General features: G+C 43.4%; 1 protein-coding gene across 1 annotated transcript in view; it reads left to right on the top strand.

The window, feature by feature from the left end:
* PLEKHM3 (pleckstrin homology domain containing, family M, member 3) overlaps window positions 1-23217 on the top strand; it is a 73271-nt gene that overhangs the window by 14652 nt on the left and 35402 nt on the right. Inside the window, exons 3-4 of the mRNA XM_009574212.1 lie at window positions 10573-10718; window positions 16220-16413. Of these exons, the coding sequence (XP_009572507.1) occupies window positions 10573-10718; window positions 16220-16413 (340 nt within the window). The remainder of the gene's footprint in view (window positions 1-10572; window positions 10719-16219; window positions 16414-23217) is intronic.

The following is a 23217-nucleotide window of genomic DNA, read 5'->3' on the forward strand; positions in this document are numbered from 1 at the left end:
CTGTGGGAAAGGGTGGATTTCCTCTCCCAAACATGGGACGATTCATCTGCACTCACTCATGTATTCCCCACAGAAATAAGCTGCTCTGACCGTGTCAGGGTTGCATGGAGTTTTTTCCTGATACACATCAGGCATTCCCAGTGCTCCTGTGGTCTCCTTTTAGTCTGCAAAACTGAACAAACACTCTTGTGCAGAGAAATGTGAGTTGCGGAGAGTCTGTGAGAAGCCGGCCGCTGGGATTCCCTGTACCTGAGGATGGGGATGCACAGCACTTACTGTGGGAGCAGACCCTTTGCCATCTGCCTTAGAGCTGGTCTTTGAGAGTAGGCTGGAACTTCTAGCTGTTACCACGGCGCAAAGAAATGAATAATTGTAATTATAACTGGGAGAAACTGGGGAAACTTGCCTGGCTCAGAAAAGTTTGTGCCGAGGAGAGTTTGGAGGCACACCAGCAAGCTGAGGCTCTCTCCTTTACCCTGCTCCCTGCAGGCAGTTTGTGCTGTTCCCTGGCTGGGCTGCTGTTTAACCCAAGGGGCCTGCTGTTGGTAATTACAGCTTGCAGGCATTGAGAGCGGCTTTCCCCAGGGCTGCTGGGAGGGGTAAGCTTGGAAAAGGATGCGGAGGGGGGAGGAAGAAAAGTTTTGCTGTGAATTCTTCAGCCATTTAGTGCAAATTCCTGTAATTACCGTCTTTGTGTCCCGTCCCAATGGCACATAATACAGCAGAAGCCTTTCCTAATTGAGACCTTACAGGAGGTACAAATCCCTCCTTTGTTCGGCCTGACAAATTAGTGCCAGAAAGTGGCAAGGTCCGAGTGGGAATCAAAGGCAAGCAATACAAAGATGGAACTTAAGGCTACAGTAATAACCCTCTCTAGTCCTGCAGGGGTGGGAGGGAAGGAAAAGTAATGACCAATGAAAAATGAAGGGGTTTTTTGTTATAAATTCCCTTGACATGACAGCACCTCAGGGCTGCTTTATTTATTTAGGAAAAGTGATTAAATAGTAATACAACAGGGCAGACCATTGTCTCTCGAGCTACCCCCCTTCCTACAGACCCCTGCTGCCTTGGCTAATTGATTGACAATGAACCTCTGATAAAGAAAGTTGTTGGGAGGACCTGATGGGGACGGGCTTTTTTTTTTTTTATTTTCTCTTTGCAGTCTTTGTGGGGTTCCCCTCCCCGATTTTTTTCTGTTTGAAATGCCCTCTGCATCCCCCTTTCCTTTTCTCCCTCAGTAAAAGCTTTTCAAGGGACTGCTCCCAGACAAACAGCTGACACTCACAAGCAGGTAGGGAAGAATGTGAATGTCTGCACCTCGCTATTGACAACTTTATCTTGGAGTCTGCCTAGCACTTTTCAACTTGCGATATAAGCCAGGGCTGTGGTGTCAGACATAGTCATGGGGCAGCGGGGACGAACTGTTGATACGCTGGAGTCAGAAGGGCAGCTTGAAAAAAGTTTTCTTTTGCTTGGTCAGCAGATACAAAAGCTTTCCCCACATTTCTGACTCTTTGTCTTACTGCGGAGGGCAGGACATTATTTCTCCTAATTTCCAAAAATGAACTAGTAGGCCACTGATTAACAGCGGAGAGGCATGTTTCTATAAACCCTTTTACCTTTGCTGCCATTATTTATATTTTTGGCTTGGAACATGAATACATTTTGGAACATGGGGTTAACTAGAAACTGCTGGCACTGGAATGGCAGCCTCCTCTGTCCTTTGCATGTTCATGTAACCACAGGCGAGATCTTGCCCTGTACAGCAGCGTTCCTGTGGGAAGTGTTTGGGGCTCTGAGCAAGAGTGGCATTTGTGAGCATCGATCTGCTCAGGTGAGACTTTGGAGGGACCTACCCCTTGTCTTCAAATGGATACGAAGTGAAAGTTGGTTGCAAGCTGGTAAATATCAGATTTTATGGTTTGTTCTTTAATATGTAGGAAATAAGAGACATGCATCATGTTAGGATGATCTGTTGGGGGGGGAGGTGTTATTATTTTTTATGTATTTATTTCACCTAGATTCAAGAGAAATCCCCAAACTGTTCATGTTGCAAATTTGGGATGAGGTGCCTTCCATCAATACATGTGTTTGGCAAGTGCAGCATCTTGCAGACAGCAGTAGCTGGTTGTGAGTACTCCGGTGGCTGTCCTGTCTCCCTGTTGGGCCATCTATGGGGTCCTGGGGAAAGGCAGGTGTTTCTCCTGGAGGTCTATAAGGAGCAAATGTCCCCAGCTGCCCTTCACTATTGCTATTCCCTTGGCATGTGCCTTCACATTTCCATAGATGGGAAAGACAAACAGCCCCTGCCCTTGCCTCCTGTTTTTGCATAGCTCCTGTTCTTTTGATGTCTCTCTTCCTTTTCACCTTTTATTTTTCTCCCTGTCCTTTATTAAAACAAGCATTTTTTCAGTGAAGTCAGCTGTGTCTGCCAGGAACTCTTGTTCCTTAGACAGCAAGTCCTAATGGATGTGGGAGTTTCTGCCTTCTGCAAATGTGCTCTACACCCTTTTGTTTGTCTGTGTGGCTTTCCGTGCTCCTCTTCTGGGGTGCCCTCTGTCTTTTCCTCCCTGCTTTCTCCATGTCTCCTCACCTGCCAGAAGGATAAATGCTGCTATTAGGGCTCCACTGACTTGGCTGGCTGAGCTGAACACTAGGTGCAGAGAAGCCAAGGTTAGTAAATGGGCTATTTCCTGAGCTGCAGCCCTGTCAAATTGAGCAGCAGGTGGAAAGCTGTTGGCTTTCAAGGAGTCATTCTGCCTGTAGTGCTGTGATCACGTGTGTAGGTGGGGGACAGTCCAGTGCAACATGCCCAGCTCATGCAGCCTCTGCTCTAGCTCACCCCACTGGTCTGAAATCAGCCCCTACTGCAGTAAAAGTAAAGTTCCCTTTTTTTTTCGCCCCTCAATGAAAAGAAAAGTATTTTCCTAATAGCTTGCAAGCCAGCAAGTGTGATTAATAAAAAAAAGGAAAAAAGAATTAGCCAGGTGCAATGTTCACTTTGTTCAACTTCACAAAAAGCCATATAGTTGAAACTTCTCAAATCCAGATAGTTGAAAAGCATGGGTGCTCCTTCCTTGAATTTAGCAAATACTTTCTGAACTGTCATTACACCCAGCACCTATTTGTAGCATGTCACTGAAATAAAAATATTAGGGGACAAATCTTAGCAAACGTAGCACAATAATAAAATACCAGAAGGTCCTTTGGAAAGTTGTCAGCACTCTTGCCACATTTTTAGTCCCAAATAACAATTGTTCTCACCTGTCCAGGGCTTTTAGGATTGTGGTTTCTAAATGCTGTATATATTTTGTGCTTGGTTTCATTTCAGTTGATCTCTTTGTTCAAGACTTCAGCAGCTTTTTGTCTTCCCTGTATTTGAGACACTGTAAAATCCCCTGAGAATGTGTTTTACACTGTAAAGGTTTTATTGTTTAAGTATCTTCACTTTAGACCACAGTCTTCCAGTCCTGTATGTGACTTTCAGGCCCTGTTTCTATTTATTCAAAAGTAAAACTTCCACTGCTAACAGTGGTATTTCTAAACTCTTAATTCTTTGTTAGCCAAAACCAGCTGAGCAAAAAACCATTGTCCATGGCTAAATTAGTATTTGGAAAATACACCACGTCTAAACAAGGCCACCGACTTCTTGGGAGGAGTGGGAGGAAGGTTTCCGGTCAAGGGTGGCTTGAATTTGTGTAGCAAGGAGCACTTAATTTACAGTGGACCTACATGTTTCAAAACACAAGGTTGCTCGTCCACAGTGCTTTGCAATGTGACAGCTCTTGTTTGGGGAAGGATTAGAAGATACCGCATGGTATCTCTTTTACTTGCTTGAGTTGAGTATACCTGTGATCAGTGATCAATTATGATCACAGAAGCCATTTAATCTTCAGCGGTAAGGTGAGTGAGCTCTTCAATCCAGTTTTAAGATGACTTGACTAGGGGAAATGGCAGTAAAAACTATTAGCTTTGTCTAAGCTGGTAGAAGTTAGGTCCTGCACGTTCCTGGGCTCTGGCTGGCACCTTCGCAGAGTGGGGTTTTCCCCTTCATAGGATTTGGTTTGGAGTTGGCCTGCTGCTGCCCAGAAGGGCAGTTTAGCTGAGTACTTAGCCAGTTCAGTGCCTGTCCTGCACCCTGACGTGCACTTCGCAATCCTCAGCTGGTGTTTTACTGACTTTGCCTTGGCCCTGCAGGCGGAACAGCTGATACAAATACCTTGGCCGATAAATCTACATATTCCTCCTGGCAGGTTTAAAGTTTTAAGGCCTGTGCTGCCTGTATGGGGATAGGTGACCCCATCAGTCTAATCTGCCTCTGTGAACAACTCTGCAGGTTTTCAGTATGTTCTTTTTTTTTTTCTTTTTTTCCCATCACAAATAAAATATTTGTGCTTATTTATTTTACTGTTATGAGCTCAGTTCTGCTGTGTGTGAGCATGTCTCTGCTCTCAGAGTAGGCTCTGTGTTTGTCCTTGGCTATGCCTTGTTTCTTCCTGGCTTGTGGGTGCTAGGTATTAGTTCCACTGCCCCCAAAGAACTCCTGTTTACTTGGGGGTTTTTTTTTGGTCCATTTATTGTGTGAAGCCAGTCTTGATTAATCTTTTGGCATAAAGTTCAAAGAAGAGAATCCCAAAACCGGGGAGTCTAAATGTCCAAGTCTCACCTTTGTTGGGATGGAAATAGCTACATCTGGACAAAAGGAAGTGTTTTCAGACCCGAAAACTCCAACACACACATCTCCAGTTTTTCTCTGGAGAACCCAGAGGTTCCCCATGAGTTCCATTACAAGAAACAGCTTTATTTGTTGGGCTAGCATCTTTTAAATCAGTCAAGCCAGCTTTTGCTAATAAAGGTCTTGCCTTCACAAAAGTGCACAGGCAGGGTGTATCTGCACAACACTTTTTCTGCAGTTGCAGTTTATACCAGGCCCCTGAACTGGTTTGGGACATGACTGTTAATTTAGTTTCCTAAGAAAACAAAGCTTATGTTATGATGCTGTTTGCTCATAGGTTTACCTCTGCCCCATAAGATTTGAATCCACTTGGCTGTTTTAACAAAGTTTGATAGAGGAGAAGAGGTGGCAAAGATGTGGGAGTCTTAGAGGTTTTACAGAAGCCGGCATTATAGGGAGCCCCTCTTAATGCTGCTCTGGAAAAAAAAACTGCGATGTGCACTGTGCACAGGTTTTGTTGGTTGTTTTTTTTTTTTTAAGTCCATACGAAGCTCACAAAAAAGTAGGCAAGGTGAGTGAAGTGTCAGACTTTACTTGGAGGTTTATAAGTTTTGATTATTTCTTTAGAAAGAGAATTGCTTTGGGAAAAAAGTAATGCTGGGAAGAGGACAAAGTGTAATGCAAATTAAAACCTGGGTAGGCATGAGGGAAAACTGAGCTGAATTGTTGGTGTGCCTTCCTCGTGAGTTGGAGTTTTCCCATGGTGGAGCAAGTCGCAATAGATGCACAGAAACACAAGGCCAGCAACTGAAGTCATTCTCACCTTCTCCTTCTGTTTGTGCTGAGCAGCTAGAGCAATGTTGTATGTCTGATCTAACACTCTGAAAATTTGTTGCTGTGCTCCTTCTTCTTAGTCTGTTTTATGGCTTTATCAAGCTGAAAGCGTTTTGAAGTCTGTGGGTCATTTTCTTTTCTTCATATTGTTTCTAAATGAATTAGCTTCTAAGCTAATCTGTCACAGATTTAATTATGGTACACAATCACAAGGGAGTTGCTTTTTCCTGATACTGAGCAAGGAACTTGATTGAATAAGGAAAACAGTTGTGTACTTAATTCTAGTTTGGTCTTCCACTTTTTCTGTTTCGCTGTGGAGCTCCTCCAATCTTTTCTTGCTGAAAGATTAAAGAAAAAGGTTTCTGGATAAAAAGAATAGTTGTGTGCATCTTCCTTGACCGTAAGAGTATGCCATACCCTGAAAGTGGCAGAAGTGGTGTTTTCCATGCTTTGCAGAAGAGGAATTATATTCAAGTGTCTTGGATTCTTCCTCCATATGTCTTCACCACCACCTTAAGTCAAGGAGAGAGACTTGTTATAACTTTTTAACCTCATCTTCATGTACTATTTTCCTCCTGAAGTCTTAGCACTTGGAGATGAGCCTCTTGATGTTGATACTCCTGCTCTGCTCACAGACATGTTGTTGAGAAAGGTTCATCTGTGCCCAGCAGCACTTTCTTTTCACAGACATGTTGTTGAGGGAGGTTCATCTGTGCCCAGCAGCACTTTCTTGCTGCTATTTTTTCTAACCCCTCTTTTCTTTGCTTGATTCCAAGGCTGTTTTGTTATATTTTCTGTGATGAAAGGTTTGGGATTATTCCTTCCCTCACTTTGCTAACAGTATACCTACAGCTACACTTCTTCCCTCTGTAGCTTGCTCTATAAAATCATTTAGGTAGGGATGGTTTGGGGTGATAGTAAATATTGCAGTATTCTCCTTGCTCTAGGCTCAGGGTTTGCCAGACCTTTGTACAGATGTTATATGGATAATATTCTGTGTGAGCATTAGGAATAGGTGAGAGAGGCTTGGTGAAAGTTATGCTGCTTTTTTCCCCCATCCTGTGGAAGGTGCTTTCTCTAGCTATAGGCGAGTAAGTGTTTTCTCTGCAAACCTGAAATGGTCCCTTCGCCCACCCCAAACTATTTGTTGACTTGTGTTATCGATCTCTGAGGGGGTCAGCTACATCTGACATGCTACATGACCTCAAGATGTAGCTGGGGTGCTCAAGAGTTTAAAGCCAGGAATCAGTACTATCTTTGCTTCTGGTAAACATGATGGCAAGTTTATGTGCCTGAATGTCCAGGTGCAGGATTTCCAAGGGCATTAAGCCACAAGCTATTCTTTCCTCCTCTTCATTCTCTCTCTCTCTCTCTCTTGCTCTACTTTTTTCCATCTTAAAAAACCAAAGTAGCATAAGTGGTCTATGCCACAGAAATATGTTTGTCATACTACATCACTTTGAACTGCATAACATCAAAGAAAATCAGTGCTTTGATAACTTGATTTGAAAGGATTGTAGAAATAGCCATCATTATGAATCACAACAGATAGGAATGGAGGGGATGGTGATTTTCAAACAGCAAAGCTTGTAAGGTAAGGGAAAATGTAAGGTAGGTGCCAGTGCCACATTTTCATCTAAAATACCCCAATCTTACAACTGTTATGTAGCTTTGCAGGATATAATTTGCCTGAGGATATGAAGAGGAGTGAGAAATACTCTGTGTAAAAATGTGTTTCTGAGGAACAAGGAAACAAACGTGGGCTCAGAGAAGGGCTGGAATAAAGCAGCAGCTTGGGTAGCAGCTTCTTCCACTTTCTCCTCTTTATAAAACCACTCTTCCTGAAGGGAAGGGCATCCAAGATTGCTTGCTGAGACCCTCGTCACCCCGGAGGCCTCCAGTTCTTATGGGCTGGACATAGGGAGGAGGCGGGAAACCCCCCCAGCACTTCTGTGCTTTGTCATTCCTCTCCTGAGGAAACTCTCTCATGGACTGGAATGAGTTTCTGGCTCTAGGCGGTTGCAATAAATAAGACCTTAAAATGGTGACTTCTCAACTAGAAACGTTTTAGTTTAGGATGATGGCAATTCAAATTGGAGTTTAGCTTATTCTTGCCTTCAGTCTAACGGATAGGAGCTAGGGCACTAAGAGAAACTAGCAGCCGGCGGAGTGGCAGGGAGGGCACAGTGGCAGTTAGATGGAATCAGTGTGTCCTGTCCCATCCCATCCTTATCCCCCAGACGAATAAGGTTTCAATGGCATTGAGTTAGGAGACTTCAGTGTCATTCACACACGGCTTTACCGCTAATACTTCATCAGCTGGTCCAGACACATTGAACTAGAAAATACTACATGTCATTTAGCACTCTCTGTTTCATCCAACGTGAGGTGATGGCTGTATGTAATGAATGCTGAAGTTGGAGCCGCTTGAGGTATGAAGACAGATGCTTCAGTGCTTTTCAGTGATAGGAAATTCAGAGGCAACCAGTGAGGGTAAAGATTCAGACCCTTCACTTCTTTTAGCAAGGCTGGCCTGGAAGAACGTGCTGAGGTATTGCTAACACAAACATCCTCTCTGAGGGCTTGTTCCCATTGAGCTTGGGAAAGGGGAATGTTCTCTTTCGTAGATTCCTTCATCTTGCTCCGTGAGGAGAGGAGGGGGCGTACTTCTCTGTTTCCTTTACAGAGGAGCAAGATTTACTTCTGTTGTGCTTTTAAAAACATGGGCTCCATAGCAACAGTGTGAATACCTTCTGCAAGCATCTTCCAGGGCTCCTAGTCAGATGAATGTCATGTCAGACAAACAGGACTGGTATTTCATGTCTTGTCAGCTGCTCAAAACCTTCACCTTTATGTATGAATTCATTTTAAAAATTGGAAGAATAATTCTGTATGTACTACAGAGCACTGATACTGAGCTTACTACCAGGCATGCCTGCTGACTTAATCCGTAACAGCATAGTGGAGCAGAACTGCGTGGAAACTCTTTTAACTGACTAGTCAGGAAACTGCTTTTTTAAAAAAAGAAAAGAACAGGAAAGGAAAGATGGGGAAAATGTGTGCTTTGCATTGAGGGAAATAAGAAGTTGTTGGCTCCTAAGTTCTGATCCCAAGCCACAGTCATAGGTCATCTTTTTTTGTAACACATTGCTGAATTACTTGGATTGACTTTATCCTTATAAAAGGCATACCTCCATTCTTTCTGCCCTAAAAATATTATTTCTACAATGATGATAGTTTGCAGTCATAATGTTTGGGTTTTCTGTTTGATTATTAGCTAAGATGAGATCACATTTTTGCGTTACGTGTATTGAGTTATACCACTTGAGATATATGTTTATACTTATGCTCTGATCTTATGAATAGTAAAAGAGGAGATATTAACATAAGTATCTCTTTCATCAACAACCTGTTCATATATTTGCCTTTTTCAAGAAACTGCATATTCTCCCTTCAAAAAAAAGGGAAGGGGGAGAGAGAGATGGAGACAGGACAGGTCCCACACTGATTCACTGTGTGCATTGTGTGCATTGCAGAGAATCAATGGCCACATGGCTCTGGAGTGTGGAAGAGGAGGAAGTGAGCGAATTGGGTTGGTCAGTTTATTCTAATTATTTTGATTAGAGCAGAGGGGACATGGTAGCATCAGCTAATAGGGTGAAGGGGGAGTTCGATTATGCCTAGAGTATTTGAGCTGCAATCTTTCCTCAAATCAGGGTAACTTCTACTGGGGAAAAAAGATGCCTTCAGTGGGAGAAGTTACATAATTACACTAAACCAAATCAGTTATACTGACAAAAGCAGTCAGTCAGTTGACTTCCGCCTGAAAAACTCTGTTTAGCCAATACTTTTGCTGTAAAAGTGAAGTACAAGGATTCTGCTACTCATCATTACTAACCAGCTCCAGCAGAGACCGTCTGAGCATACAGGACACGCCGGAGTGTGGCTCTGGTGCTAATTGTGTCTGTAGCTGTAAATGTCATACGGGGACACTAGCATTTGAAGGAAAAGCAGAAATACTGTCGTGTGTGCTGTGTCAAAGAGGTGTTAATAACAACCACAGACATCTCATTATATCTTATCCAAACATTTTTAGCCTTGCTTCCTGAGCAGATTGTTTAATGTGACTGTGCTGTCTGTCTTGAGCCCGCCACTCTAACATTATTTGGACCTGTTGGCTCGTTTTAGCTACAGTTAAGGGAAAGACAGAGGTGTCAAATACACGGAGTTTCTATGTGTTTTGTGAAAACAGGTGGTCAGGTGAAGGAGAGCTCTGCATTAGGTCTCTCCAACTAAAGCAGCAGCTTTTGACTACATTTACCCCAGGGACTCCACACAAGAGGGCATGGGAAGCAGCAAGTGATCCAGCTGTGAAAAAAGTCAGGCAGACCTCAGACCTTGTAAGACACAGGGTAATCCAATCGTAAAGGAAAAAAAAACGTGCAGGAAGCTGAGCTGTGTCACCACTGCTAGTCAAGGACTACTCATTCGCAATGTGACTGCTGCTCACAGTTATTATTCATGTTCTGACTCTGGTTTGCCTTGGCTGGGCTAATTCTGTGGCCGAATCCTGCCTACCAAGTCAGCATCCCTTCTGGCTGTCAGCAGGAGCTGGCTTGAGCTCCTCCAGGCAGCCAGTGCTGGCCCATTCTGTTGTGGGGAAAATGGGAGCTGTCTGGAGCGAGCGCTCAGTACTTCTGTGGTCTGGTGGTTTCTGTCTAGGCCTGAACGTCATGTTTTTCAGATGGCCGTGGCTTTTAAATGCCCAGTGTCTCAGAGTCGGTCTTCTGCCTTTGTTTCTTGAGAAGTGCTAAGTATCCTTTGACTGCCTTCTGAACTCTTTGTCATAGATGCCCAAGTTAGTGTATGCTTGTTCAGTGCTAGTCCCAGAATACTGGTACTTATTCCTCTATTTTTAGGGAATGAGAAATGGCTCATTGGTAAAATAAATAAATAAAATGTAAAAATGGTCTCAGGGGAATAATTACTTTTCTTACTGCATCCTGAATGTGTACCTCTGGTATGGTGTACAAACCCAGACTTTTCCCCTCTCTCTTCTCCAGGCTGTCAGCGCTCCATAGGCTTGTCCAATGGGAAAGCCAAGGTGTGCAGCTACAGTGGATGGTATTACTGCAGCACCTGCCACGTGGATGACAGCTTCCTCATCCCCGCACGGCTGGTTCATAACTGGGACACTTCCAAATACAAGGTAATCTCGCTGCAGGCTGGCTTGCTAGCAAGTGAACTGAATTGCTCTTTAGATAGAAACACAGATATTGCAACAGGTTGAAGGTTACAGGCATTGACTGCTAATACTATCGTCTTTGTCCCTCTTGCCAGAACGAGCCACGCTCTCTCAACAAGACAGATGCTTTCATCAACATCTCTTTAGCCAGGCCTAAGGCATTCTGCTACTGGAGCAGCCATGCTGCTCTTTCTTAGTGGTATCTTTTCCATCATTGCGTATCTGGTTGTTCAAGAGACAGGGAGGGACGGAACACTGAAACCTCTCTTCTAGCCCTAATCTTTGCAGTTATTGGGCCCTTGAGGAGTACGTGTTTCATGAGCACTAGGGACTATCGATTGGCACTGCTTGGTGACGGATGCTGAATTGTGGAAATGGCCACAGGAAACTGGCACACCCAAGCGTGGTGTTTGCAAGGCCCAGTATGTCCTGTCTCTTGGCACAAACGCTTCAAGGACACTAGAAGGACATTGTTTTAGCACTTGTTTGGACCAGACAGCCAAAAGTAACATAAAGAGAAAATTCTCCAGTTGTTCAGTTGCCACACAAGCAGCTTTTCTAAAGCTTAAGTAATCTGCTGTTTGCTGCTGTCTTGGTGGCTGGTTGCTAGATAGGGGCAACGGATCACATGCCTCAAAGCATTATGCCAGCAAACACGGTAGCAGTGTTGTTTTGCCATCTCGGGGAGCATATGCTAGAACAGTAACAAACTCATAAGGAATCCAGACCATGCTAGAGCTTCAGACCTAGCAGCCACTGTTAGGAGAGGCTGTTTGATGTTTTGTGTCTGCGAATATTATTATTACGGGCTATTTGAAAAGGAAAAAAATAACAGTAAATGCCCCATTAGAGGAAAAGCAGCTCTCTTGAAGAAGAAAATTTGTCAGACGGAGAGATTATTAAAAGGTAGCCAGAGCCTGCTATCAGGAAAATGATAGTCTTGTGCTGTGAAATGCAAGATTCTTCAGAGTTACAAAGCCCCTACGTGTGGAGACAAAAACACCTCCCTTTCCTAGAAGCTAGGAATAAATATTTAAGAATTCTTTCTCTGGATGCTTTTACCAAAGACTAAACTTGCTAGCCCATGGTAGTATAGGTAGCCCTGATATGGGGCAAGTGGATGGTAAGGCAAAGACCTCATATGAAGCTGTCAGGAATACTGCCGAAAAAATAAACTGTTTTGTTTTCTAAACCTGCAGGGTAAAGACTATGCTCTGTTTCCTGTGGCCTTGGTATAGGCAGCCGAGGCACAAAAGGAAGTGAGACTTTTAAGCTTAAGCATTCATTGAAAACTTAATCTACTGTAATCGCACTGTAACAGTGAGAAGTTATCAATTCACACTTTTTGTAGGCAGGCAGAACAGCTGTGAGGGGGCTTGGGAGCACAAGCAAATTCCATGCAGATACTTTTACCAGTCTCTGTGCCAAAGTGCTCGGATTTAAGAAAGGAACACCATCCCTTGGGTAGGAAAACACTACAGCATCCCCAACTATTAGAGCAGAGTCTAAGGCAGGGAGGGAAGGTGAAGAGGACATCGTGTGCCACAGCAGCAGTGTGACAGCTGAGCTGAGATCACTGGTTGGATCTCCCCAACTCTGTCCCATCCGTGTATAGAATTAAAATAACAAGTAGTTCGTGTTACTTTTGTGAAATCTTTGGGGTTTTCCCCTTTCTGTTCAATTCTGCATACATGTGCTTTTGTTTCTATTCCTGCTATACCTCCATGGGAACTTTTCTGAGGTACTTTTCTGAGGTAGAGCACATATTGCCTGCACTTTTACATCCACATCTCCTTTCTCCATTCAGAGATTAGGTCTGATGTTTATTTCTTCTGTATGGTCTAAGAGGCAACTTAGCGCTAGCTGCTGCACTTAATAGTTGTAATGAAACTGCACGATTCCTTAGTGGTGTATTGATTAAATGTGCTGATTTGGCAAAGACAGATATCTTGTCCCACCTCCTTGAGTTCATCTTGGTAATAATTTTCTTTGGGCTCATTCTTAAAGGGAGATCACTTAATTTGTCGGCATTTCACCTCCCATAATTGGCCAGTGTGCCCACGCAAAGCTGTGCAGCAACATCGCACAACGAAGCTAAACAACGAGCTTCTCCTAAAAGCACAGCCCTGCCCCTCACGGGTAGCGCAGCGATGCCTGAAAGTGGAGCTTCTGCGGCGGGTGGTTTGCTCCTGGCTGGACTTATCGCATACCCCAGGGCGGTACTGCAGGAAATAAGCCCATAGCATGTTTGATGGTCAGAACTGAAACAGGGCTTCAGTCTTCAAAAGCTTCTGTGTTTCACACAGCCTGAAATGTGCCTGTCGGTCTACCAAATGGAAGGAAAGTGAACAAAGAGTTTGAAAACCTGCACTCCTTCCCACTGCCACCTTTTCCCCGCCTCTGCAGGGGTTTCTGGGGTCTGTCCTACCTGTCTCTGGCAAAGCAAGCACCAATAGCTACTCTAGGACATGAGCTTTTATGACGATACAGTGTAGTTGGGCATGTTTCTCTTTTGTGTTTCATGGACTCCTAGACATCTGAGCAGCAGCTGTAACGTGAACTGTTGCATCAGTTAGGTAAGTTTTGCAAATGGAGAGGTTCTTGTCTGCTTTTGGCAAGACAGATTGTGAAAAAACAGAAGCGGTAGAAATCTGTAGAGTTGTGTCTTCCCATACCCAGGATCTTGAAAGGCAACAATGCACTTAACACCTGAAAGCATGTGGGTAGGAAAAGAAACGTCGTTTCGACTGCAGTAAAAGCTCTTTGAAAGGACCTGCCAGTTAGGCATGTTTCTTCTGTCATAACCAAAGCAGCAGTTCAGTCCCCAGGTTCACTTTTTTCCCCCTATCTCCCTACTATTTTCGTATTTGTGTTTTTCACGTGTTTGTGTGAAGAGAAAAGAGAAGAGGCAATCTTGTGAACATCCTTTCTTCCTTTTACTTAGGGCAACTGTTTTCACTGTTTGCACGCAAAAACCAGTAAGTATTGCAGTTTGGTTCAGGTGGCTTCCAGCCTGCACAAAATGCCAGACAAACACAGCAGGAAATGAACTCCCTGTGCCAGAAGGCTTCAAGGGAGGCTGACTTCTGGTAAATTGAATTCTGAACTGTCAGTTTGCAGCCTCTAGAAATAAAAGGTCTGGAAATGTTAGCATCCATCCTTGTGTGACATTTAAAGCTAAAACCCTGTTGCACGTTGCGTCTTCTCACTCCGTCTGGCTTATTTAATAGGATTGTCTAGTCTGCCCAGTAAAACTGGGGGACTGTGAGTATGCTAGTACATGTACTAGAATATTGGCTGGTAGCAAGCTGAATTATTATGACTGCCTGACCCTTCCCATTATAAGACTGCATTTCAGCTTCTTGTAATTTTGCTATGGTTGGCAATACGAGTTAATGTTTTAAATGACCTGTGTGCCTGTGTCAGGTGAACCGACATCTACCTGTCAGCCAGTGATGCTGGGCAAAGCTACTTTTCCTGCAGTCAGCACTCTGCAGGTACATTGTATTGGCAAGGAGAGAGAAGGGTTTGCTTTGCTTTGCTGCCCTTTCCTCAAGGGCTGCATTGAGACCATGCGGCACCAGAGCCGCACAGTAATACTTTGTCATCATAGTGCACGTGTATTGCAGAGTCACTCAGGTGACCTCCGTTCTGGCATTTTTTTTGTTTCTATACTCCTTTGCCCATACAGGGTACAAGTGTGCACAGGCATGGGTGTAATACTTAGCCAGTAATTGCCCTCTGGTTCCCGAGACAGCAGGGCAGGTGGATGAGGAGCCCATCGCTTCAGCAGGGGTTTAAAGCAAGGAAGAAAGGCTACAAAGAACGCTGGGCACCAGGTCGTCCTGGTGGGAGGTGCTAGTCGCTGTACCAAGCATTCATGTGCCTCCTAGGGAATCACTGAATATGTGACTTAATTTGCCCATCGGTGGAAGAGGAATAATATTTACTATAGATACAGCAGTTGTCAGGGGATTGCGGAGATCTTACAGCCAAATAGTTTAATGATTGTAAAAGCAGGTTGTTTAACTGCAGTCTCTTTTATGCACTGCAGTTAGCATGACTAATAAAACATCAACATTGCTAGTGTTAGAAAACTTGACATATTTGGGGTTTGTAGAGTTTTGTTCTACAAAATCCAAGTTGCCTGTGCTGCTCCTTACACAGCATGTTACCTGTGCTTCCAGACAGCACAATTCCTTATACGTGCATTATTTAAAAAAAAAAAAAAAAAAAAAAGAGAAAAAAGTGGGTTGTTTAGTACAAATAGGTGAGATATTTAATATTTAATACAGCTTCAGGGCCTGGGAAACCTGTGGAGTTATGGTCTGCTGTATTTAAAATTACACATTGTATTATCTGTGTAGCTAGTAACTTGCGCTGGTTTTGGAAGTGGTGCTACTTATAAGGATGTATATTGCTTTTACCTACTTCCTGCCTTACAGCACCAGAAGGGAAATAACATCCTGAATCTCAAGAGGCTGTGGTGTGCCCTTTCTCCTTTTGTTAGCCTAATTCATCCCTGACTTCACTCAGTGTAAACACTGATTTAAAGGTCCAGGAGGACTGATTGAATTGTGGAGCGAATAGTATTTCTATAGCACAGTTTCAAGTGATTTGCAGCTCATTTCAGATAATCCCATCTTCTTTTTTCCAGCTGCGATAAAATGCAGAAATAAGGAATGAGAGGGAATTTGGCCTTCTCACCTCAGAAACAGGAGTATCTTTTCTAGTGGGAACAAAAGTCCCATTTATTTATCAAGATTACAGTAGCTCTTTGCAGGTGGAGATAGAACAGAGCACTGTCGTGAAAAAGGCATAAGAAAAACTTCTTGCAGGTGAAACATTGGGAGTGAGTAATACCAGTAAAATTCAACTTTATTTATCTGTATTTAAAAAAACACAACTTGATAGATGTGCTTCTGATTATTTTCTTTTTACATAATTTTAACCATACTGGTTGAGCATGAAACAAATGGGAGTAGTACTTTACCCTGGAGTTCCATACCCTGGGATAGTACAATGTGATTGGATTTGCAGTGTGTATGTCTCCTTTTCTAACGTTGTGCTTTGGCACTTACCTAATCACTTGCTTCTTGCCAAAAAGAAAACAGTGAACAAACAGAAAAATATTAACAGGGAAGAAACTTAGTAATGAGTTTTTAGACTGGAAAAGCATCTAGTAAGCTATGTTACCCTGCAGTGAAAACATGTGTGGCTGCAAATATCGCTGTATTTTGGGTAAATAAGCAATTATCTCATACACTCGACTTTGATGGGCTTGATGAAGTTTGACTTGGCTATAAGCGGAGACAGTTGGATCTTTCTCAGCTCTGTCTTCATCTGTAATTGGTAACAGAGTAAGTTTTCAGATGCAGAGGATAGCTGACAGATCACAGAGGGGAGGATCTGCTTAAAAAGAGTTGGGAGGAAAGCCTAGCTAAACTGGTTGGTTTATTTTTCAGGTATCAAAGCAAGCCAAAGAGTTCCTGGAATATGTTTATGAGGAGCCATTGATTGATATCCAGCAGGAAAATCCCATGTTGTACAAGCATGTTGAACCTCTGGCAACTGTTGTCCGCCTGAGACAGCAGCTAAAATCTCTCCGAGCCTATTTGTTCAGTTGCAGAGCAGCAGTGGCTGAAGATCTGCGTAGAAGGTAAGAACCACAGACAACATACAGCACAAGGATGTAGTTTCCTTGTCATGTTGCCTTTCTCCTTTTTATTTTTTCCCTCACAATCTAGTTCTGAAGGTGTTACCCGTTTAGAAAGATGTTGTGCTTGTGTCTGACTTCCCTGGGCAGCTGGGTTATCTACTGCCAAAGAAAATGGTTTTATAGGGTCTGAATATCTGAAGTTGTTCTTGACAACTGTTAGCCCAGGGGGTCACACATTGTGGTGAGCATCTTTTACTCTTCCTTAGGCTTCCTGGCTGTGTGTGAGTATTTTCAGTCAGGTGTGATACCTCGTGCTCCCTGCCATGGCATTGCAGTGTGGTAGCCTCTGCTGGGACCTTTGAAACACCTCACAGTATGGCAAAGCATGAGAGAGGCCAGAGGCAACCACCTGTCCAGCGCTTCTGCCTTCTTCTGTGATATGATCTCGCACAAAGGCAGAGGCCAGATGTAGTACCCTGGCATGTGATCCACCGTATGATTTATGTGACACCAGAGCAGCTCAGCCACTATCTTTTCCATCCATGACATGGCTGTGCTGAGTGTTTTGTTTATTGGAAAACACATGGTCGCAGCACAGCAGTATGTGTTTCATACTGAGTTTTCTGTGGTGGAAACAGTAGTTTTATGAAAAGAGAACTTAATTTTAGAAGTGCTGTATCTTAGTCCGTTCAGCCGCTGCTGCATTTTTCTAACAAGCTAAAAATGAACAATCTTCTTAAAACCATCAAGCCACAGTTGTGACCTTAAAAAAGCCAAGTTACTTTTGTCATGGATCTCTGAAAGAGATGGGGAGATGTCTCTGCCCATGCCGTACTGTGAGGTGAGTGGCTCCAGGCACATGCAGCTGACTGGTGGTTAAGTGCATCTGTAAGCATTTGTATACCCCAAGTTTCTAAGTAAGACAAGACCGCAAATAGGAAAGCCACTGCTTTGAAATGATGAGCTGCCAAAGGGCAAGAAGGCAGATGACACCAGTGACTGTATTTTGAGCATGGTGTTTTAGGGATGGGGGACCTGAATTCTCTGGGAGGGAGAGGAGGCTGCACTAATGTCTTTATCCCAGGTATGGAGTGAGGCGGTCTGCTCTTCAGTACATAACCTATGTCATTGTTTTGATGAACTACTGAGAACAACTAAGAGAAGGATATAGCAACAGGTTTCTGGAGAGCACTTCTGAGTTCTTGTGTCAGACCCACTGTGTGTTAATATGTGTTTGTCTTACTGCTCAATTCCTATTATTTGATAGGGCAGCTTACAGCATTTTAAAAATTAGGATTATTTTTCTTTTTTTCTAGGGGATGGTATTATCTTGCAGAGCTGTTTTGCTATTCAGCTGTAACAACTTTCCTATGCCATCCTCTTCAACTGCAATAAAACTAAAAGGACAATAAGGTTTGTGAAGGCTACCGTTCAGAAAAAGTGGCAGAAAAGAAATTATGCTTTCTGATTAATGCTGAAGAAAAGAATGCCCTGATTAAAATAGACAGGAGGAGGCATGGGACTGAATGGACTTGGGTAAGAGAGTGAAAGAAGAGAGATCAAAGGAGGCCTAAGCAGAGAAATCAATAGACTAGAGACAAAGGGATGAGGGAAAGCCAGGAGAAGGAGGAGATTCAAAGAGGGGAGGGATCTCAGGAAATTAAGAGTTAATGAAGAAACCAGGACAAAGAGGGAGCCCAAAAACCTCCTCCAAAAAGGAGAGATGACAAGTACTGAGGAAATGGCGAGAAGAGAGAATGGACAAAAATTAGCACAGAAATGTGTGCATGGTCTTTTCTTGGGGCGGGGAGAAGAGGGAAAAAACTCCTTGTATCAAAATGAAACACCCAGAATGGCTGAAGGGGAAACTGGGAAATACTCCAAATGCTCCCTTTTCTTGTCTAAGGGTTCCTTCACACTGTCTCCAATTAAAGCTCTCTGTGGTGGAGAGGAGGACCCCGGCCCAAGAAGGGTTTGCTTTTGTATTGGGGAAGCATCTTCAGTTTTGTAGGACTTTTAACAAGTCCTGTGAAAGCCACTGAAGGAATGTAGTCCATCTCCTTCTTGGTCTCTGAAGTCTCTGCTGGGGTGGGTTTGGTGCTCAGTTGGTCCCTCAGATCTCCCCTGAGAGGTTTGCAGAGATGGAAAAGAAGGAAAGTTCTTTTCCCAGAAGGAGTTATTCCTTGCTCAAAACTGGTCCCAATGGCTTTGCTTTCTGCATGTAGTATCACAGTGTGCAGACATTCACTATCAATGTGATGGCTTTATAGAGCACAGCTGAAAAGTAAGCGAAGAAAATATGTGATTTAAATTTCCCTTTGGCTCATCACATGGGCAAGTTGCAAGTAAAGGAGGAGTTTAAACAATACAGTGAGACAGCATTCCTAAATTTAGTACTGTTTCGTAGTTAGAAATGAAAGGCTGGGGGAGAGAATCCAGTTATCTGTCCTGCTCTAAAAACATTCTTTTTCTGCTTGGTCTTCACCTTAGTATGTGAATGACTATTAATCACAGGAAAGTGAACATAGCATCTTGAAGACCTGTCAGACCCATATAAACAGACTGAAACAAACTGTTAATATTGCTGTCTAGGGAGAACTAAAAACAGACTGATTAATTGTATTGGCACCTTGCTGCCTTTGGGACACTGATAGAGCCTGCCTTATTAGGGAAAAGCAGATCACACTGAGGTTTCTTTTATTAATACTATTTGCATTATAGTCTTCTTTAAATCTATACCTTGCTCTTGAACCCAGATCGCAAAATGAAGATGGCAATGAATTTGGAAACTCTTGGTGTCCTCTGGGAAGACAGAACTGTTTACAGTGCTTACAAGTCATTTTTTCTGAAGAATTCCAGATGGCTGTAAACCAGGTTAGCTCAGGATCCAGTTGGCTTAAATGTGGAAATGTTACTTATAACGCTTGGTGTGCATAGATAGGTACTTTGAAAATTGGCATCTGGCAGAGAACTCAGGGCTGAACCACATTGTGAACTTTGAAGAAGCAAGTGACTAGGTAGAAAGAAAGGAAGAAAAAAAGGAAGGAAGAAAGGAAAAGAAGCAGAAGAAATCCTAAAAAAAGTAGCTAGAAGCCTCACAATAAAAGTGGTCTTCATCAGTTATAATGATTTGTTCTCACCTATTGCTCCACTGATTCTAAGCTCTTTTTATATTTGCAATGGAAAAAAATAAAGGAACTCAGATTTGGCTGGGAGGAGAAATAAGGCCCTCCACCGGTGCATATCAGCAGCGTTCGTCTGAGATTAGCCTGTTGCTGAGCTCCCTGTTTTACAAGGGACGTTGTTATGCCTAGTTTGCTGTGGCTGTCACCTCAGTATTGCAACAGACATAATTTGCCTCAAATGTCTTTACTCAACAAGTTCTCGCTTGTTTTGGTTGCCTTGCTTGTGTGGATGCTGTTCAGGCAGAAACATACAAGACCGAAACCTAGAGCCAACAGAGAATTAGAGCAAGTGGAGCTGTATAGATCCCACCACCGCCTGCAGATTGTGGGATGGTGAGTGAATGGCACAGGCAAACAAGATGGAGTCAATAAAATTGGTAGCTGGGAAAGAGCGAGAATCTCCAAGTCCATTAAATAATGAGGTTATTCTGTGAAGCCGTGCTGAATGATGTGAATTTTATTATGGTTTTGCTTTCTTCCTTTTATCTCTAGACGTAAGACACACTAACAGTGTGTCCGTATGCCACAGCCTCTTTTCCTCTGTTCTTGTCATGGTTGAAGGCTCTTCAGGTCAAGGAGCTGTCAGAATGATTTTTTGAGAAGTCTTCAGGCACCTCCATGTCTACTGTAGGATAGGCTAAACCTGGCCAAACTTGGAGCTCTCTCTGGGCTCTCTGCTCTCTCAGCTATACACCTAAACTTGCAGTTCAGGTGTTGCTAGCCCAGATATTTTAGACAGGTGGCAGCGACACAAGGTATGTGTTCTGCAGCACGTTCCCCTGTACATTAGTGCCTGTTGCAGTGCCCTCGCTCTGTAAGTAAATCTTCTGAATGGTGGTGAGAAACTATGTGCAAAAATTTCCCTCTTGTTACTCATCTCTGTCTGATACCATTTGTTTATCAGCTCTAGAACAGCAATACATCAGTTTTGCTCTAGCAAAACTCCAGTGCTGGATACATTACTTAGCATCTTACAGGAAGACCAAATTAGAGCTTGCTGTTGCAGCAGGAGGTTAAAGGTGTACCTCTTGGTGCCGCAGACGTGTGGTCCTGGCTGAGCCTGCCAGTCTGTCAGCACGGTGCGAAACAAGCCCAAATTCAGTTATGCTGAACAATAGAGTCCTGTCACTTCCTACAGTGAGGCCTTAGACATATCACTTCTGACACAAGAGTAGGTTACTTTCAAAATATTTGTGTGGCAATTGGGGAACCTGTCTAAACACATCACAGGAATCCTGATTGATCTTATGCAATCACTATACCACCAAATACCTCATGTATGTGAAGCTGGGGCTATGTCATCTTTCAGACCAAGGACAACAGAAGGTCATTAAGTCAGGTCCAGACTGTCAAAGGAGACTGTTTTCTCCATTTTCTTTGCAATGGGTAGGCCATTTGAAGAGTGGAAAATCCCAAAGCAGGAGAACAAAGACACAACTTGTGAAAGCAGTAGACTGCAAAAAGAAAGTTTGAGCAGGAAAGGAACAGAAGGATGTGGTTTCATAGCACTCGGGGCTCTCAGTTAACGATAAGACCAACAGAAGAAGAAAATTTGGTGCACGGGTGATTGGAAAGAGGGTGAGAGAGAAATTCATTCAAAGAAGATACCTGGATATCCTGAGAGGATCCAGTGTTAAGACCAAACAACAAGCAAAAGTGAGGAAAGGTGAGAAAATAAATGCAGAGGAGTATGCACGAGCCATTTGTTGTTTTGTATAGATCCTGCATACGTGTAGTCATTGCAGCAGCTGAAATAAATAAAGCATGCCTGTTGATGGAGCTCTTACAAACAGACCACCTCTTTGCTTCAACTCTTATGTCTTTTTGAAGAAGTAAGTCTGCATGCAGGGTCCTTGCAAGTTAACATCTTAAAAAGCATTTGACTAAAACTGTAGGGGATGGAGTTAAGGTGGACTTCGAGCTTTCGCTTTAACTAGGGGGAACAAACAGAGCTGGAGCAACAAGATGTGTGCCAGAGCAGTGGAGGCCGTACTGCTGTCTATTCAAGCCAAGAGAAGGTTAAAAGCACAAGCCAGTGCCCTACCATGGTAAGCGTCCAGCTGAGGAGCATGCCAGGGTATATATGATAAGTTTTCCGGAGGACAGGTGGGTCTTTCAGTTCATGCTAGCATTTTCCGGTCTGCATCTCCTGCATCTCCTTGTCAAATAGATCAGTAATATTAGACATCTTTCAAAATGGTAGTTTCCATTCACCTTTGGAGACTAGGTTGCTTTAAAAAACCATAATGATTTTAAAAGAAGTTCCTATTAGATGTGGACACCATGTTGAATATGACTTGTGCCATTTTTATCCCTGTGTTTTTATATCAGAACTTCCAGCAGCAAACTGCAAGGGTTCAGAAGTGCTGGACAAAAACAGAGAGCATTTTCTTATTCTTCATTTCGAGTTAATTGGGGGATCTAAGCTAATTTAATTTCAAAATGAAACTGTGTGCCTCTAATTCTCTGCATCCTGCTTTTAGTAACAGTGGTACTTGAGTCCTGAGTTTGATCTGTGGTAGTTCTTGTCTTTCACAATGTTACCGTAACCTTGCTCAAGTAATCACAGAGGAGAGAGAGTTAGTGTAGTGCATTTTAGTTGAAACTTTCTATACTGGTTCAGGATTGCTGATGGACGATAAGAGTAACTGTTTTAACATAGGGATGCTCATAGGGAATTTCGTAACAACATGAAACAATACCTGACCTGGACATGCTTGCTTATAAATCCAGCACTTAGTGTGGGCTGAAGGTATTTAGGAATGGCTGCTCCCAGAACGTAACCAGAAGAGTGTTCGTACCTCATGAATGTGAAATGGTTCACAAATGCTTTTTTAGCCAAACCCGTAGAATTAGGAAAAAAAAATCATTACTCTGGTATAACACAATAATTAAATAAATAAGTAGTGTTTTGTTTTGTTTTAAATTCATTAATTTATTATTACCTTTTGACTTTCAAATCACCGGGTCTCCCAGGGCCCCACTTCCCTGAGTAACTTTTTTTGGCTGAAAAGTTGGGGTTCTCCTCTCCCAACATGCTTCCAGGAGCTGAGATTTCTAAGGAAATGCGAAATCAAAAGCCTGCATAAAACTGTAAGAATTAGCAACACTGGAAAAAATCCTACCTTTTCCCCTCACCTCTGATGCCGTTCTCTACCTTAAATTAACAGATTCCATGTCAAATGAGTTGCAAGAGAAAACTTAGCAAGAGGTGTTATTTACCCTGCCACATATATTTGGGATAACTGGCAATTCACTGATATCCCTCTGTACTTTTAAAATCAAACAGTAACTCTGAAAAATCTGCGCTCCTGTCAACGAGATCAGCGCGCACGCGGTTCCTGCCCGCGTGCCGTACAGGCAGCCGCAGCGTTGGTGGTGCGCGCTGCAGGGACCTCAGAGGTCCCCTTGCCGAGGAGGCAAAAAAAAATACGGGAACAGCGGTGATCAGCGAGTGCTCGCCTGTCAGCTGCTTTGGTTTGCAGCGTGGTTCAGTAGCTTGAAAGCAAATTGGCGGTGGCGTGAGTTGGAGTGCCAGTATGAAGCGTGCGGGCTGAGGAAACGGAGCTGGTGCCTGGGGTGCTGTGCCCGCCGTGGGTGTAGCAGCTTCCAGCAGAGG

The sequence above is a fragment of the Fulmarus glacialis genome, unplaced genomic scaffold, assembly GCF_000690835.1.
Source record: "Fulmarus glacialis isolate BGI_N327 unplaced genomic scaffold, ASM69083v1 scaffold8283, whole genome shotgun sequence".
NCBI lineage: Eukaryota > Metazoa > Chordata > Aves > Procellariiformes > Procellariidae > Fulmarus > Fulmarus glacialis.